The sequence below is a fragment of the Lactuca serriola genome, chromosome 7, assembly GCF_051521515.1.
Source record: "Lactuca serriola cultivar US96UC23 chromosome 7, Lser_US96UC23_V15, whole genome shotgun sequence".
Lineage (NCBI taxonomy): Eukaryota > Viridiplantae > Streptophyta > Magnoliopsida > Asterales > Asteraceae > Lactuca > Lactuca serriola.
Window position 1 is genome coordinate 23,379,503 of NC_136414.1, and position 18,932 is coordinate 23,398,434.

Consider the following 18,932-nt stretch of genomic DNA (forward strand, 5'->3'; position numbering starts at 1 on the left):
AATAAAATTCACAAATAACAAAGGTTTTTACAAAAAGAAGACAATCATATCCATCAAGGAAAAGAAGTAGACAACAATTTTTAATGATCACATGCTAACATATAACAAAAATCAATATACATACCGTACATACTAAAATTCATATTACTTGTAGATAATACTTTCATTATTACTACACACATTCATGGATGTTAAATCTACATACTAAATTGCGTACATTTACTGAACAATATACTGGTGGAATATTTAGCTGAATCAAATATAACATTCAGATTAATAGTTAGAGAATCTTGGATATATATGACTATTGATTTGAATGTTCTAAATACAATCCCTTTACAACTTTTATTGAATACGAATGGATTGGTAAACCAAAAACTGATAGTTACCATTTACTAACCAGAATGAGATGAACGATGATGCCCCATAAAAATTGCAATAAGATCCATTTCCATATACTCATGAAAAGGAAACATTTTGAAGCCAAAATTACATATTTAAACATTGCCATTCTTTTATAGAAATGATGATAAAGGTTTGGATTCACAAGGTTCCTCTATTTTGTCAACTTTGAAATTTGAACGGTACAATTATATGAAATGATTAATAATCAAGATTTTCCCTTAAACTATGTGAGGTTAACATTTTTCTCACTATTATTGGCTTTAACAATCTTGTATGAGTGTTCGGATAAACACACTTACTTTCAGGTAGAAACACAAACACTTCCATTTGTTCGATGATTTATTATTAAATTTAAAATTTTGTATTAAGGATTTTTTTTATGCAATATAGTTTAGTGAAATAAAGATGCAGAGTACATATAGGACGTTACTGGAACCGTATTTGTTTTTCAGTTATATAAGATGTGTTAATATAGACAAACTATCACATTAAGTCCCACATTCAGGCAAGAGTTTATGAAATTACAAGTATAATTACAAAACATAGAAGAATTACAAGTATATAAGTGAATGAGAGAATATAAAGGGTGTAGATCGAAATTTGGGAAAAGGAGTATTGAAAAAATAGCAACCAGGTTTCAAAAATATGGAAAAATTAGCAACAAAGTCTCAAACTTTTTGTTTTGTTTTATTCTTTCTTTTCCAGCAACAAAGTTTCAATAGTTTTAGGAGAAAGAGTACTGAAAATAATAGCAACCAAAATTCAAAAGCATGAAAAAAAAATAGTAACAAAAAAGTTCCAATTTTAAGGTTTTTAGTTTCAAGTGACAAAGTTTCAATTTGTTTAGGATCCGGGAAAAGAGTGATGTTGGATTGGGAAATGTTTGGTAGGATAGGGGTCAGTAAAAACCGAACCGAAACTGAAAAAACCGTATAAACCGAAACAGAAACAAAAACCAATTGTGTGGTCTATAGTTTTGCAAAAACCGAAAGTTTTCGATGCGGGATGATTTTGATGTATATAATAACTGAAAAAACTGAATCGCACCGCATATTATATATTTATATTATATATAATTATAGTTATTTAATTAATAATATATATCTATACAACTTGTCCCCTTAATTTTGTTGCTATTCGATTCATACAACTTGTTTCTTACACCTAACTTTCATATTTTTTTATGTATCGATGTTTCTTTCTAATCATCTAATTAATATTTAAATAATATTTTTAAACATGGAAACCTTCGATTGTTATTTTTAAGTTTAGTTTTGTATATCTATTATATTTATATGGGGTATTTGGTGGATAAATGCACCTAACTTCATGGCTATTCCACCTATCCCGCATCGCTGGGTGGGAAACAAATAGGTGTCAAGGTAGCACTACAAAAGGACAAGCATACCCAAGCTGTTGGAAGAATAAACCGTTGTTCTAATCCCGTGTAGGCATCTATCATTAAGGCATGAATCCAGTGTTGAAATCTGTTTGAAATAATCTTTGAGTATCAATCATCAAATTTTTATATAAGTAATCATATTGTTAATTAAAATTTTTCTCTGACTTGATAGTTAATAAGGTTGCAGATGAGCTGTAAATTTTTGTTAAGTTTTTATGAGATCTGATTATTTTCGGGGATGTAATGATGAAGTCATCAACAAGATTAGTGAATGTAAATAGACCAATTATATAGCTTAATTGCAAGCCTTGAAATTGGATTAAAAATTATCTTTTAGACACAATACTCCATTGAAATGTATGTAATTCTAGTTTTTACTGGATATGCACTGTCTAAGATTGAGATGGGGTTTATTTAGCACTACATATTAATGCATTCATAGTAGGTTTTTTTTATCTGTTTTTTCTCGGAAATCAAAGACATTGTTTTTGGCTGAACTCTCAACCCATTAAGAGAGAAACACCTTGTCAAACACCTTGTAGTTGATGATTGGTTGCTTAATCCTAATCCGAATGAGATCTTTTCACTCGTTTGTATTATTGTAATAATGGAAGAATAAATCGAACACTAATTATATCATGATAACAGTCGTTTGGTTACGAAGTTACCAGTGCCCTAATGGCATCACTGCAAGAAAGTCTGAATAGCTTCAAGAAGCAACAAGAGAAATGCCAGTCAGCCCCAAAGAGCAAAAGCATTGCAGGTTCTAAAACAATCGTTAAGACAGCAACACCTGCAAACACCTCGACCAAATTATCTTCTCCTTCGTTTAAATTCCCCAATGACACGAAGAGGTTGCAGCATATTAATTATAATATAAGGAAGAGCCCTATCGAAGCTCAGATCTATCGTGTGATTGATCTGCTGTTTAAGGTACAAACCTTATCTGTTCTTGTATAATACACCATTGTAGATTGGTTCGAGAAATATTTTGTATTTTTTTTTTATTTGTGCACCTAGTTACAGTTGTATTCAACAGTATATGTTTAAAAAATATGCATGTAATGTAAGAATGTCAGAAATATAACATGGTCAATTATGTTTATTTAACTTCTTCGGAGTATCTTTCTGGTGGAATTTTTGATGGTTATGGGTGCATCTTATTCTATTAGTTAATTTATGTAGAATTGGGACACATGGATGCTAAAAGTGCCATTGACATATTTTCTTGGCACATCGTTTTGTTTTTGTTTTCATTATCTGTATTTGCAATCTGATTATATGATATTGTGAATTAGTGATAATGTTTATAAGCCCATAAATGGTTTGGTTTGTTTTTGGTATATGTTGGATTTCTTTAGATGATATATCTTGATTTAGCCATGTTAGTGATTGGTATTCACCAAGAATTAATTAGAGCATTTATGTTATAATTACACAAATATATGAAAATACATTGCTAATTTTATTATATTATATATACAGAAGAGGCAATCCATCACAGCAGAGCAAATAAATGAAGCATGTTATGTTGATGTCAAAGGCAACAAGGCCGTGTTTCAAAGTTTAGCAAACAACCCAAAAGTTAATTATGATGGAAAGCGCTTCTCTTACAAGGTACTTTAAATCTTTTAATGATAGATAATTTGTTAACATTTAGTGAAATAATTTTTATTTTTTTTTTAATTTTACAGTTGAAGTATAATGTGAGAGACAAGAAGGAACTTTGGAGTTTAATACAAACATTTGCAGAAGGTATTTCTGTTGCTGATCTTAAAGATGCCCACCCTACTATCGTGGAAGATTTACAGGTAACTCTCGCCTCCTTAGAGTCATTGTTGAATTCTTTTAACAACTCCGTCTTCATGTTGACAAATGTTGTTCAATTCAGGCCCTGAAAGCTGCTAGAGAGATATGGCTATTATCAAATCCCGACTCGAAGGAAGACATAGCCTACCCTAATGATCCTCAGCTTCCTTTTAAAGTTGATGATGAATTGAAACAATTATTCAGGGCAATTGAGTTGCCACACGACATGCTGGAGATCGAGCTTGATTTGCAGAAAAATGGCATGAAGCCTGCAACCAATGCTGGTAAGAGAAGAGTAATGGCACAAAATTGTAATATATGTAACAAACCAAAACAAAAGAAGAAGAAGGCCGAGATTAGTAAATGCACAAAGCTCACAAACGCTCATCTTCCTGAGCTTTTCCGAAACCTTAATGGGTAGTTGGATTGCTAATGTGTATCGAGACGGTGGTAGTATTACTAAGAATATGAAAACTGTGTTATGATAAGGTAATGTCTGTTTTATAATTTCTATCAAAGCTCACAAACGCTCATCTTCCTGAGCTTTTCCGAAACCTTAATGGGTAGTTGGATTGCTAACGTGTAGTATTACTAAGAATATGAAAACTGTGTTATGATAAGGTAATGTCTGTTTTATAATTTCTATCAAGATTTAGAGGTGTGTATGAGGCGGTTTAGTTTTCGGCAAAACCGAATAATAACCATTACAACTGATTAATGCATTTTGGGTATGGTTTAGATTGGTTATGGATAATGTTTTTTATTAGTTAATGGTCAATCTTGGTTAACAATAATGTTTAAATATGATATAAAAAACGAAAGTGCATTGATAAAAAAAGTACATTGTCATAAAAAAGTGAAAATAGAAAAACATGTCATAAACTACGTGTTTATAAGATAGACAATAAAAGTAGATTAATAAAATAATTTTTAAAAAAAATTCAATCCTAAACTATATTGAAGTATGATTATCAATGTAGGATGATATTGCATTTTAATAAATGCGACTTAAAAAGTATTGTAGTAAAATAGTACAAATTAGAAGTTTAATGTTGAAAAAAGTTTCTATTTTGTGTTTTTGTCAAAAACTGATCAAGTATTATTCAACCAAATTATATGAGAGACTGTGCTGTTTAAGGTAATACAAATATCAAATAGTGATCAAAGTAAGACAAGTGAGTTAGAAGGAAAACCCTTGATCCTTTATAGTATCTCCGACATAAAACCTTGGGAGGTGATAATGATCACCTGCCTTGTTGTTTTTATTGATTTGAATGTGAGATTACAGAAATGATGAAGATAATACGAGTACAAATGTAGTAGTAGAGCGAATTGTGTGTGTAGTGTGTATATTGCAAGTGTATTTATAGTCTAGAACAAGTAACAATAAGTCCGATATTTCTGGGATCCTCTTGAATGAGCATATGCACATTGTTTGACTTGGTATTCACAGATCTTAATCTTAGTTGAAGCAATTCTTCGTTGAGAATGAGTCTCATATTGACCATTTCTATGCATGTGAGAAAAAGAAATAGAAATATGACCGTTAGGAGTATTAGGAGATAAAAATAACAACGGTCAGGATCTTGAGAATGATTCGGGATCCTGGAAGATCTTGAAGATCTGGGATCCTGAATAGGGTTGAGTATCTTGGTCCTAAAAATTGCCCTCAAATTATACCTGCAAGATATTTAGGTTATTCTTAGATATTAAAGGTATAATTTTAAATAAATAAATATAAGGAATTTGAATTTCGAACCCTAACGTATAAATTTCATCTATTCCATAACCATCATTATGCAGTCAAATCGTATTCTCCCTCTTATGTTACTATAATAAATAAGGTAATCGATTCAATATTTCCTTTACCTTTCCAGCTTTACTCTTGATCATCTTTGGTTACTTTCAAAGGTACTTTCTTCTTCCTTTTTTCCTTTCATTTTCCTTCTTTTTTGATCACGGGAAAGAAAAAGGCTCGTTCTCGTGCTATCACATTTCCTCCTTCTGATAATGATTGTACTGATCAAAAGTTCATGGCTCACGATTAGTCATGTTCTTTCGACAATAAGGACATTCAATCTTTGAAGAATAAAGGCGCTCTACCTGATGGTGCTTGTCAAACCCCAAAACCGAGAACGGCGGAAACGTTCTGGGGCGGAGGACGTCATGTAATGTATCACAACAATGCAAGGTAGTAAACAAGCAACAACATCACCCATTGCATTAATAGTATAACTTTAATTACATGTGAGTTCTTTCATAGTATAAATCAATATAATGAATATTCAAAATAAAAGACGAGTCTTGACGGCGCCGTCTTCGCAAAACATAGTCGTCGTACCTGTCTATTTGTGACCTGAGAATACAAGTTATTTTGTAAAATAATTGTAAACCTTTGAAAACCCTAGAAAATCCCATATTTCCTACTAGTATAAAAAGTAGCCTTCTACCAACACCTGACTGTTTTGAAAGTATGCATTACTGTAAATGTGACGGTTTTTCCCTTGTAAAATTATTATCATTATAAAACTATCGTCTACCTCATCGTTTATGTGTATGTATCACAAAATAAAGGCAATAAGGAAAAATAATATAATAACTAAAATTGTATCCTTTTGCACTAGGATATTCACGGCGTGGTAACTCGCCGAACAGTACAACCGTAGACACCCGTCGATGTGCATTTTCCCCTACTGTAGCTAACAGCCTTGGGTGTGGAATGGTAAGTCCCGAAATGCATGTAACAGAATCTATATAATAGTATGTTTGTAAACGTATCTATGTAATCGTATTTATGTAAACGTATCTATATAATTGTATCTCTTGTAATTGTATGTGCTGTAATTGTATGTAGTGTGTTCGTATTTCATATAGTATGTAATGTATTAGTATAGAGTCATGAATGAACTGACTCTTGTGTGATTCCTTGTACTTGGAATAGTAAGTAGTATCTCCTAACTATACCTATTATAGTTACTAGTAATGTACGTGTATAACCGAAGTATGCCTTTGCTACCAAAAGGTACTGAACCAATTGACGGAACTTTTATGTCTATATATGTATACATGATATTTAACTAATATTTAGGCGACATTCGGACGAATAATCGATGCCCTAAGGCCACATCCCAACGAGGAAAAGGAAATAAAGCGAGCTAGCCGTCCTAAGTCCTTTAAACATTACTTATATAACTATACATATATAGGCATGCATTTGACAATATAAAAGTATAGAAGAAGTTTTGGTAAAAGCTTTGAAAAGTTTAATAACTAAGAAATGATGATTTGAATGCAGTTTGTTTGATAAGAACAGTTTTAAGTATAAGAAAACCTTTGTTTGAAACAAGATTGTAACAACATTTGAAAGGAAACATAAAGTATGTAAGACAGTTTGATAAAAAGTTTTAACATGTAAAAATGTTTGAGGAAGTCCTTTGAAGTAATATATTTGGTGAAACAGCTAAACGTGTAGTAAATCCATTTGTATACTAGTTATAAATCACATAAGATTGATTAAATAACAATATATAATACATAGAAAACGATAGATATTTTCACACGATAATAACCGGGTGTTTACTTGTATTCCCCCCTTTAAAAGTATTTAAAAAGCATTTAAAATGTATTTAAAGTGTGTTTGTAGGGGTATGAACTCACTTGATTGAAGTGGTGGCTTGAAGAAGTTGAGACAATAAATCGAGCAGAACTTCGACTAGAAAAGCTGATTTATCTTTTGGGAACTTCGGGGTGTCAGGCCTTGCGTCGTGTACTAGGGGTGTACCGGGACTTTTCGGGTGGTTTAGAGGGGCTCCAAGGTGAAAGAAATGAGTAAGGAAGCAAATAAACCCGATCAGCCTCGCATGATATTTATAGGGTGCTGAAAGAGGGATTCCGCTGGGCGTAATTTCGGAATACGCTGGGCGTACTCGTTACGCTGGGCGTACTTCAGTTACGCTGGGTGTTCGCATGCGTCATGGCTTACCACATCCTCGGACGAAGCATTGGATGGGACCCGGAGCGATGGGACGAACCGAGGCCTAGCACCCGAGTACGCTGGGCGTAAATCGTCTTGGTGTGTGTGCCTTGAACTTATAAAATCTGTAACTTTCACATACGAGCTCCGTTTTTGACGTTCTTTATATGCATGCATAGGTGAGAATGTACTCTACAACTTTCGTTTAGACTTCGTTGGCAAATTTTGGTTTATTTTTAATTTTATATTTTTAATAGGCCGGGACATGAAAAGTCTGTTTAAAATCCATAACTTCTTCATCCGACGTTCGTTTCTGTCAGACTTTTTACCGTTGTGATACGATTGACGAGATCTTCGATTCTCGTTTAGGTTGTGCCGACCACAAATCACTCGATCACTGTTTCGAGTTTTTAGCTGTCTACTGCCACTTCGGAACTTAGAAAAATCATAACTTCCCCATACGAAATCAGATTTGGACGATCTTTTTATGTATGTTTACGGTTTAATGATATCTACAACTATCATTTATACACCCTAAGGCTAAAAATTATTGTATTGAAACTTCACGTTTTACGTTTACCAGCATTGCCGGTTTTTGCCGCGCATCTTAGATTGGTCATAACTTCTTTGTTATAACTCGGTTTTTAGTGTTCTTTATATTTCTGAAACCCTTGAAACAATATCCATCATTTATACAGCCCAATTGAAACTTTTTGAACATTTTATTTTCGAAGATATTTTATTAACTTAAAACGGGTTACAAGGTTCGACTGGAATTCGTTACATTGGCTTGAAATTTCAGGTTGTCACATCATCCCCCCGTTAGTGGGAATTTCGTCTCGAAATTTAAATGTAAGGTACATATTTGTGGATTAGGGAAAGAGATGCGGGTACTTTTGTTTCATCTGATCTTCGTGCTCCTAAGTGTATTCAAGTCTTCGCATGACACTCCAGTGAACCTTTCACTCTCGGGGAACGACTTTGTTTTTTTTGTTTGCCTTCAATGGGGTGATAATTCTTCCTGGTCAGATGTGTGTTGCATGTTCCTGTGGTCTGTGAATATAGTACTCCTTGGAGGTGTTGACTATGCTTCTCCTTACTTTGGGAGTAGATAAGGATGTCATCGATGAAACGATCCGTCTTTCTTCTTCACGAACTAGACCGATGCTTCCCATGGTGAGAAGCTTGGCCTAATGAATCCCTTCTTGAAAAGTTCGTTAAGCTGACTGGAAAGGCTATGCATCTCAGCTGGAGCTAGACGATAAGGCGATTTGGCTACCGGAGTAGTTCTTGGAACTAAGTCGATTCTGAAACTCAACTTGACGCTATGGTGGAAAAGTTGCGTACTTCTGGAATGTTCTGAATGTATTTCACTTCTTGTCTCGTATCGACGATGTGTGCAAGGAATGTATGCCATTCCTTTCGTAAGCACTTCTGAGCTTGCATACACGAAATGATGCGAAGGTTCGTACTTGATTCGTCGTCGTAAATAACTAGAGTTTCGTTATTAGGGAGGTTAATACGAACTGCTTTCTCAAAGCACATGATGTCGGCTCGATGTAGACTCAACCAATTCATACTGATTATGATGTCAAAACCTTTGGGTGGATTAGATGTCGTGAAGATCTACAAGTGTGACAACTGTCAAATTCCGGTCAATTCAAAGTCATATAAAGTCAACAAGTCAAACCGGGCAACTCATCTAACCCTTGAATACTAGGGTTTATGTTAGGTAAATATCATACCACTTGCTATTCTAATGAGGAGTCATAAATTGAAAAGTTCGTACATCTAGATCTCCTTAACCTAAAGTTGTGGTGCGTGGCGAGCCAAATCGATAAAACAATGTTGCATACTCATCGGGAGTGTGTAAGATCCTTAAACAAGGCTTAACAGGGTTTACAGACCCATCATTGCGAAGCCGAGTACTCAAAAAGGTCATAAATGAAACCTCTCCCAATCATTTTCACCAAATTTCTCCAAGAATGTCAAATCTCTCCCAAATCTCTCCAAGTATGTGAAATCTCTCTCAAATATCTCTTTGTATGAGAAATCTCTCCAAGAATGTCAAATCTCTCCCAAATCTCTCCAAGTATGTGAAATCTCTCTCAAATATCTCTTTGTATGAGAAATCTCTCCAAGAATGTCAAATCTCTCCCAAATCTCTCCAAGTATGTGAAATCTCTCCTAAAAGTTTCCGTAACTTTTTGGAATCATTCGGGTCATTCCGACCCTTAACCGGGTCAAAAACGGCTCAAAACGGAGTAAAAACGAGAGAAATGGACCTTAGGAGCCGAAACCCTTCTCAAGGAGCCGAAGCCTCTTGGGGCCGAACTCCTTGGACCGAAAGTAATCAGGACCGAAACCGAGCCTCGGTTGGCCGAGACATGAGAACCGAGCCTCTGTGGCTGAAGCTGAAGAACCGAATCACTGTAGCCAAGACCGAGCCTCGGTCCTCCTTGCGCCTCTCGGTCTCTGCTCCTCCCTCTCGGTCACTGCTCTCTCCTCTCGGATTCCTTGCCCCCTCTCGGTTTTTCCCCTCTCTTCTCTCGGTTCTGGCATCAGAAGACCGAACCTCGGCCAGACTTCGGATTTTTGTCACTTTTCGCCCATTTTTGATATTTTTAACATTTTAAGCCCGTTTTTAATTATTTTAACGCGGGATTTTCACCCAAAATCATATTTTAACATAATAAATCCTAAATAGTCATAATTTAATCATATTTTTATGAAAATCCTTATTTAAATAATAAAATCTTGTGGGTGAATAATTAAGGTGGAGTGTTGACTTTGCTTTACCTTATGGCACAAGCAACCACCCCTCCCACACACTCTTTGACCAGCCACACCTCCCCACCTTACCTAGGTCACTTCAATGTCCTTTCCACTCAATTATCATTCTTTCCCACGTTTTAGAGCTGGAACAAACCATCCTCTCTCCTCACTTCTCTCATTTGCTCTCATTTCACCAAGGATTCAACTCCACTTTTCTCTCAAACATTCTCCATCAAAATTCAAGGTTCAAAGCTGATTATCAAGTTTTCTCACACTCTTGGTAAGAATAATTCATTCTCTCCATGATTATTACACTTTCCTCACTCTCAAATCAATGATTCCTTACTCAAACATCATCACATTCTTGTAGATCTTCGAATCTTCAAGTGATTCTTCAAGTCTTCTTGGGTTGAACACTTCTCTTCTTCAACACTTATCTTCTGAAATCACATAAGGTGAGTTCATACCCCTCTATTATCGTGTTTTCTTAAGTTTTAAGGGGGAGAATACAAGCTAAAACACCAAGAACATAACTAAAATTTTCTAACAGCTTTCATCAGAAAAGTTGGACTCCATTCACGGACTGTTTTGGTCAACTTAAACATTTTTGTTTTTAAAACTGTTTTAGGTGCATTTAGCTCAAGCTTTTAGCTTTAAAATGACTACTTTCACATCTCCATAAAATTTTTCTACAATTTATGGTGATTTTTACAAAACTGTCTATCATTTCAAACATCAATCCAGACCAGTTTGTGATTATGGACTTGTTCACACAAGTTAAAGGTCACTAAAAATCATGGAAAAATTTATGAATAAACTAGACTCATTTTCCAAACTCCCGGAATTTACGGATTCTGATTTGGACCTGTTAAGAAGTTTTTATAAATGTTGTAATAACAACGCTTGAAATTAGTAATAACAGAAAAATACTAACAATTTATTATCACCTTGTAATATGTTGAGCAAGGTGTATATCTTTATATGAATGTGTGTTATTGCAAATAAATGACATTTTGCCTTAGTTTATAAACATGCATTAGTTAATAAATGGATTTGACATATTGAAATACATCAGAAATATAAAGGATAACACGTTCGTTTTAAATCAAGGTACATCCATTTTACTTAAACAATTGAATAAACTACATTGAATATAGTTTACGTACATCACCATTACAAACGTTTCGGATAAACTATAATAGGTATGGTTTATGTTTTCCATTAACACAACAAATACATTTCGGAAGGTTTTATTTCCATAGAAAAAGGTTTTACACTCACGCACACCACACGTAAACTTGTTAACTAAAATTGTGAGTTATCCTTCTCAGTACTCCTAGAGTACAAGTTAGAATTCCTGGTAGTTATAATCAGAGTCTCTTGTAGGGAGAACGTGATAGTTATGTATAGATCTATATTGTGTTTGACACCCCACACCTTGTTGCTAGCTACAGTGGGACCTGCAGGTCTACGGGTGACAAATGTCATATCAGTTTCGCGACGCCTGAGAAACGTCGTGGCAGGTTCATTAGTCATAGTATGATTATAGCGCTCACATAGGGAGTTAACAACACATAAAGTTTACGGGATTTTTCTTTTTGTATAAATCAAAAAGGGATTTTATGTCGATTTAAAATCACTTTCTATATCAATAATTACATATATTATGGTATACTTTCGGTCTTGGTATTTAAGACTGCGCATCATTCATTACGTGTTTTTCTCAAATTTAGAAGGCTTTTATGCCAATTTAAAACCACTTTACATCTTTGAGTATGAAAAATACTTGTTCATTTCCGGTCCCGGTACTTAGGACTACATAACTTTTATAAGGAAAATATTGGATTTTCTGGTTAACATACCTCGCTTTACAAAGATGAATTTTCAAACTCTTACCATCAAAAGCTTATGAACTCACCAACCTTTGTGTTGACATTTTTTTTAAAACTACTTGTATTCTCAGGAAATCATTAAACAGGTAACCAAGTGCTTTTGAGGATGGGACGTTAAGGCGTCAAACATTTCATACTTATTGTCTACATATTGTAATTGATTTAGAACATGTAATTCATACAATGATGTAACTCTTTCGAATATATATATATATATATATATATATATATATATATATATATATATATATATATATGATTGGTTGTATTTACTTTGAGCACTATTATACTCGTTGTTGTGATACTATACATGAAGTCCTCCACCCCCGGACGTTTCCGCCATCCTTGGTTTGGGGGTGTGACAAAAGGAAAGTATGATTACTCATGATTTAAGGAAAAGGATAGGTACTGCTAAGTTTTATTCTCACGGAAGCACGATCACTCGCAATCTTGGGCAGTCTCCGTCCTGAAGTTCATAATAGAACTCATACCTGGTTCATCAATCATAGTCACGGGTATACGAGTCGTATATAATTAAGATTCAAAAGGTAGTCGAATAAATGATTCTTCTCTAAGCTCACATCCAAACAAGGAAAAGAAGTTAAAGCAGAATCATCAATTCTAAACCTGTAGAACCTTAATTATGTACCACCCTTGCGTATACATTCCTCAGTGATAGATTAACCGTATGGGCCTTCGGATTGAACTTGACGTACTATACGAGTGGTATTCGGGGAGGTTTGCTGAGGTTACTTCGGGAAAGCTACGAAACATAAGGCAATCTATGCATGAGTGTCTCGGAGTTCTGGAATGACGGCTTCGCTAGAAAGACGTTTACGGAGAAAGAGATGTACGCACGAACTGGTATTGTGAGGGTCGAATTGACTCAAGTTATCTGATAGTATCAGACTCACTTGGGAAATAAGGGCATTAGATTAGATCATAAAGGTGTTACAGACAAAAGACAACAGTGCAACTTTAACAGAGTTACGGTACTTTGGATTAACTACAAGACTACTGTTGCGAACAAGGTATACTACAAAAGACAATTATACGCAGCACGTAGGTCCCTTTGACTGACGGGATCCCGCAAAAGATAAGACTCGAGTTGCACTAGTTTTAAACGATTTAGGAGTCTGTTACAACGAAACGCCTTAACTACTTTAACGTGGGTCTGGAGTAGCCTCTCCTGCGGCGGTGATCCTTAGTATCTTCCCGTCTGCGTTGGAGTTCTTTGCTATTGGACAATCCTTCTTGAGGTGCCCTCTCTCACCGCATTGGTGACATATCTGGCTAGTACTAGCATTGGTGGTGGAAGTGATGTGTCGAGTCAGAGTTATGTGGACACGGGTGTGTTCCTTGTTCATACACTTTGAACATTTCCTTCTATAGCATCCTGTTTCACCACGACTATAGTAAGCCTGGTTGACTTCGATGTCAGGGGCTTGAGTGATGGGTCATGCCGGTGCTCCACAGCTTCGAGCATGGTGCCCTATTTTGTGGCAATTGCAGCATTGCATTTCATGGCAAGCCCCATTATGATGAAAGCTACACTTGTCACACTTCAGGAGTTTTCCTTCGTATGGTCTGATCGGTGCTGGAATGGCAGGGGTTGCCACTTGTTGCTGTTGCATGGCAAGTCTTTGGGATCGCTTGCGCTCCTTTTGGGCTTGGCGCTTTCGTTTCTTCTTCTCGGTTTTACAACTTTGCAAGTCCGTGACTGTTGTTATTTTTTGGCTTCTCGGATCGATACAACAATCGGAATTGTCAACTCCTCTGCCAGTTTCGTTTCTGAACCGTCACATCCATCGAATCTTTCTCTGTTCCCAATTGGATAAGAACCATCACAAGTTTCATTTCACAAACAAGTACGCCATGTAATTTGACACCAAGGTAAGACCAATCCTTTGGCATGGAGGCTAGGCTCATTCGCTTTTGGGTTTTAGAAGCAAAATCATATGCCAGACTTTGAAAAATCTAAGTTTCGAGTTGGTAAGACACCAAACCTCAAGGATTTCAGTGCGTTTGTGTGCCAAAGAATAAGAAATAGTGATATCAAATTTCATTTGATACGAAAGCAAAATAATCCCGGGAAAAGATCTCTTCATTCGGCATCAAGAGAGATAAAAAATTGCATGTGTGGTATCCCGTGAATTACAATCGAATACTCGTTGATGAGCATCAAAGAGCTTCTTTTGTTTTTGTTTCGAAGGCGGCTTCAACTTTGCACAAAGTCACAACTTAACATAAGTGTGATACAATTGAGAAAAATTACTTGGATGACCAGTGTAGTGAAGAACAAGTATGACTGGTGATGAGTTTTAGTGAAAAAAGTTTAGAAAGGATATTCAGACGGAAATCTCATTCCTAAAAAAAATTAAAATACTGGATCTTTTTGAGCAAAAATGTCTTGGTGTCAGAACATTTTATCAAGATCACGCAATTCGAATAGAATGATATTTTGAACATAGAAATGGTACAAGTAAACAATTGTTTCGTGAAAATCTTGAACAATTTTGTTCACCGTCAATTCTTTGATAGTTAGGTTCGTTGGGTTTCACCATCATCATGGAAAAATGACTCAGGATCATAAATACAAAATTTTGACATATCTACATTCCGGTAGGTTTCGACCAGTGATGTCGAGGATATGTAGTGATCTGTGTAACCGTGAAGAAAATGTTGATTAAAACGATTTGGTGAAAGAACTCATTGTACCTCTGCTAAAAATGTGGACCAAGCAGAAAACTCTTAACTGATCATGAGAAGAGTAAGGTAGCTCGTCGACTATTGTGAATAGAACCTGATTGGGAAGAAACTTTCGTGTGAAAGATTTCATTAAGGCTTCAAACACATAGAATCTTTGAGGCTTAGAGGACAACATGCAACAACATGCTTCTAGGGACACTTAACTAGTATATAATTTCGAGTAATATCTGTTCCATTGATGAATATATACGTTTGGCATGCAAAATAGCAGCATGTTGTTACAAGGAGACTTCAATGACAATGTTTTTGTATTTTTGGTTTTTATCAAAGAAAAACAATTTTTACGAAAATGTTTTTGGATTTTGGATTTTTGAAAGCAAATACAAAAATGAAGAAATCTTATTGAATTTTTGAGTTTAGAAAACAAATACAAAAATAAGAACATCTTTTGGGATTTTTGATTTTAGAAAACAAATACAAAAATATGAAAATCTTTTTGGATTTTTGATTTTTGAACAACAAGACAAAAATAATAGAATCGTAACACATTACCTAGATACGTTCGACCCATAGTCTAGCAGTCATCAATCATGGGTTGTGCATTAAACATCTTTCATCAAATGCGAATTGGGTTCTGAACGATTCAGAGAGAAATCGAATGCGAACATAGTCGAATGTTAAATGTGAATAGTAACCTCTGAACAAAACAAAAACAGTCGAAATTGAGTTAAAAACATGAAAAAAATACCTACTACTCAAAAGTAACAATAACAATCGAAAGTAAGATAAAACTTATGGTCAAGTCAAATTCAATCAGAATGAGGAACTGAACATGCTTCCATCATTCCCAGACCATTCAAAATCCTTAAGAATGATTTTTCATCGAAAGGTTTTGTGAAAATTTCAACAAGTTGATATGTTGTTTTGACAAAATGGACTTCAATGTTTCCATCTTCAACGTGGTCTTTGATAAAATGATATCGAAGAGCAATATGTTTTGTTTTCAAGTGTTGGAGCCGATTGTGACAAATTCGAATTGCGCTTTGTGAATTGCAATATAAAGGTATTTTCTTCATGTTGATTGCATAATCATGCAATTGGATTTGAATCCAAATCACTTGTGATGTGCACATAGGAGCAACAACATACTCTGCCTCAACAGTCGAAATCGAACCACAAGTTTGCTTTTTTTGATTTCCTGCTCACAAGTTTCCCATCCAATAATTGACATCCTACAGCTAGGCTTTTCGATCAAATTGACATCCACCGAGGTCCGTATAAAAAAAATGCTTGGATAAAGAATCCTATCTTTGAAGGATACCATAATCCTAACAAAACTGTTCCTTTGAGGTATCGAAAGATATTCTAGACTGCATTAAGATGGGGTTCTCTTGTGTTCAATTGGTACCTGGCATAATTACATACAACAAACATTATATTAGGTCGAATTGCAGTTAAATACAAAAGCAAACCTATCATGCTTATATACGTCGTGAGATCCACAACAGGCTTATCCAGTGAAGGACTTAAACGTGTGCCAACTGCCATAGGTAATCTAACTTTCGTGTTATTCGTCATGCCAAACCTTTCAAGCAAATTTCAAGTATATTTCTCTTGATTGATAAAAATTCTTTCCCTGCATTGATGAATTTGCAAATTGTTGGGTCAAAAATATGGTTTATATTTTGCTTTTCTAGGAAAATATATTTTTATGTAATGTTGTATGTGTTTGCGGTTTGTGTGTACGGCCATACACAGGGTGTGCGACTGTACACATGTGTATGGCCGGAGGTCCATATAAATAGAGGAGTGCATGTGAGTGTAATGTTGAGAAAAAAAGAAGAGAGAAGGCTAGAGAAGAGAGAGAAAGTTAGAGAGAAGAAGTGTGTGTGAAAGAGAATCTATTGTATGGAGTATCATACATATTGAATACATCATTAGATTTTTAATCTTCTTCTTCTCCTTCTCTTCTATATTTGATCTAACATCATCCAATTGATTGGGATTCCACACCATCAATTAGATCTGATTGATACACAAGCAATTTTGGGGACTTACAGTTGGTATCAGAGCTTGGTTGTATCAATCAATTTTTTTAGATTTGGAGCTTATTTGATCTTATTTTGAAAAGGGAATAGCGTTTTTGGATAGATCTCGCAAAAATAAGGGGGGTTACTTCTTTGCATTTTTCATAAAAACGAGTTTTTGATCGAGTTTTGGAGCAAAAAGGGCTGAAAAACGTCGTTTTTTTCGTGAATCTGTTGAAGGTGTGCGGCCCGGTTGAAGAAGTGCTGCTGGTTGAAGGTGTGCGTCTCAGCAGCTTCGGTGTGCGGCTTAGGAGTATACGACTCGGTGTGTGCGGCTCAGTGTGTGCGACTCGGACGTGTGCGGTCTCGTGTACGGTCCAACTCCTTCGCCTCGGTCACGCATTGCGGCTCGGAGTGTGCGGCTAGGTCTTCGGTTCTCGGTCTCGCATCGCGTTCAGCAAGCTTCGCAGCATAGCAGCTTCGCATTAAAAATATTGAAACGGATTGCGGGGTGCCGGGAATCGAACCGGGGACTTCTAGGTCATTGCCACAGCGCTTTACCAACTCAGCTAGGAGACACCTTGGTTCCCTCCTTCGAAATTTTATTCATATAGTGTCTTTCTCGGTTCCAAATTTCGAAAACTGACTCTTTTAACCCCAAAGTTCAATTTCTTTTCATTTTAAATTCCAAATTCAACCAAAAATTTTAGTTTTTAAATTTGAACTTTTAATTTTGACTTTTTACATTGAAATTTTGACTTTGACTTTTAAAAGTTGACCTTTGACTTTAAATTTTGATTTTCTCGTTTGACTTTTAATTTTTCAAATTTGGCTTTTCGGTTTGACTTTTGAGTTTGACTTTTTAAATTTGACTTTTAAGATTGACTTTCTCGGTTTTTAAGTAAAAGGGCAATTAAAAAAATTATATAAAAAAAATTAAAAAATTAAAAAAATATAAAAAAAAATGAGTTCCACATCAATTCCGGTAAATGAAGTTTCATGTACTCCATCTTATAAAGCTACGATTAAATTTCTTCGCGAACAAATTGATTTATTAAAAAGAGAAAATGAAGACCTCAAATACGAAGGCTATACTCTAAGGAAAGGTCAGAAACCTTTAAAAGCACAATTAGAGGCCAAGACTAAGGACTTTAGGAAATTACAAGAAGATTACAGCAACAAGTGTGAAAATTATGATCACATTAAACGCAAACTTGCTGCTGTAACTGAAGAACTTGACGCTTTGAAAATTAAGAATGATAAAACAGATGTTAGTTTCAAAAATTACACTGCGTCAAGTAAGACAGTCGAGTCCTTATTTGAAAATCAATTGAAATTCAAAGATAATCAAAACAAGAGTCTAGGGTATGATAGTGTTCCTCCCCCTTTTAATCATAACTACACATCCATCCCTATGACACAGAAAGAAATTGACAAATTGATTTATTAAAAAGAGAAAATGAGGACCTCAAATACGAAGGCTATACTCTAAGGAAAGGTCAGAAACCTTTAAAAGCACAATTAGAGGCCAAGACTAAGGACTTTAGGAAATTACAAGAAGATTACAGCAACAAGTGTGAAAATTATGATCACATTAAATGCAAACTTGCTGCTGTAACTGAAGAACTTGACGCTTTGAAAATTAAGAATGATAAAACAGATGTTAGTTTCAAAAATTACACTGCGTCAAGTAAGACAGTCGAGTCCTTATTTGAAAATCAATTGAAATTCAAAGATAATCAAACAAGAGTCTAGGGTATGATAGTGTTCCTCCCCCTTTTAATCATAACTACACATCCATCCCTATGACACAGAAAGAAATTGACAATGAGGCACATCTCCAATATGGGAAACCTATTGCAGTTGTGCCAGAAAAGGATGAAGTGAACGTTTCTAATGATTCTGTTACATGTGCAGGTAAAGTAGCAGAAGATGAGAAC

The 18,932-nt window shown here is 35.2% G+C and overlaps 1 protein-coding gene across 1 annotated transcript; it reads left to right on the plus strand.

Moving 5' to 3' along the window:
- Positions 1-2,130: 2,130 nt before the first annotated feature.
- Positions 2,131-4,230, plus strand: LOC145062581 (uncharacterized). Its single transcript, XM_079010164.1, has 4 exons — positions 2,131-2,740; positions 3,293-3,424; positions 3,502-3,618; positions 3,699-4,230. The coding sequence occupies exons 1-4, from the start codon at positions 2,486-2,488 to the stop codon at positions 4,035-4,037; spliced, it is 843 nt and encodes a 280-aa protein (XP_078866290.1). The 5' UTR covers positions 2,131-2,485; the 3' UTR covers positions 4,038-4,230.
- Positions 4,231-18,932: the final 14,702 nt, after the last annotated feature.

Excerpts from the sequence above, each read along its gene's own strand:
- LOC145062581 (XM_079010164.1), top strand. The coding sequence starts at position 2,486 with ATGGCATCACTGCAAGAAAGTCTGAATAGCTTCAAGAAGCAACAAGAG. Across the intron at positions 2,741-3,292 it reads TGATTGATCTGCTGTTTAAG|AAGAGGCAATCCATCACAGC; the intron begins GTACAAACCTTA and ends TTATATATACAG. Across the intron at positions 3,425-3,501 it reads GAAAGCGCTTCTCTTACAAG|TTGAAGTATAATGTGAGAGA; the intron begins GTACTTTAAATC and ends TTAATTTTACAG.